Here is a 270-nt window from a genome sequence, read left to right as displayed (position 1 = left end):
GCCATCGCTGCCACCTGCTCCTTTTCTGTTGGGAGGGAGGTGGTGGGCTCCTGGTGACCGACCTCCTCCCCAGCACCAGCGTGCCCAGGATACATGGGGGTGGGACACAGGGACCCCCAGCACCCCAACCTCCCCTACCTTGTACACCTGCACGGCCTCCTCGATGGGGTAGACAGTGTGGGAGCGGTGGTGCAGGGACTCCCGGCACACCACACAGATGGCTTCCTCGTCCTCCTCACAGAAGAGTTTGAGGCGCTCGTCGTGCTGGGC

The 270-nt window shown here is 64.8% G+C and overlaps 1 protein-coding gene across 1 annotated transcript in view; it reads right to left on the bottom strand.

Annotated features, from left to right (window-relative positions):
- The window catches only part of LOC104274237 (E3 ubiquitin-protein ligase TRIM39-like), a gene marked incomplete at its 5' end in the record, with an annotated part of 3,938 nt that extends 3,674 nt beyond the window's left edge, over positions 1 to 264 (bottom strand). Inside the window, 1 exon segment of the mRNA XM_009869801.1 lies at positions 139 to 264. Coding sequence (XP_009868103.1) covers positions 139 to 264 — 126 coding nt within the window.
- Between the last annotated feature and the right edge of the window lie 6 nt (positions 265 to 270).

This window comes from Apaloderma vittatum, unplaced genomic scaffold (genome assembly GCF_000703405.1).
Source record: "Apaloderma vittatum isolate BGI_N311 unplaced genomic scaffold, ASM70340v1 scaffold34135, whole genome shotgun sequence".
NCBI lineage: Eukaryota > Metazoa > Chordata > Aves > Trogoniformes > Trogonidae > Apaloderma > Apaloderma vittatum.
This window is presented reverse-complemented; position numbering and strand designations above follow the sequence as displayed.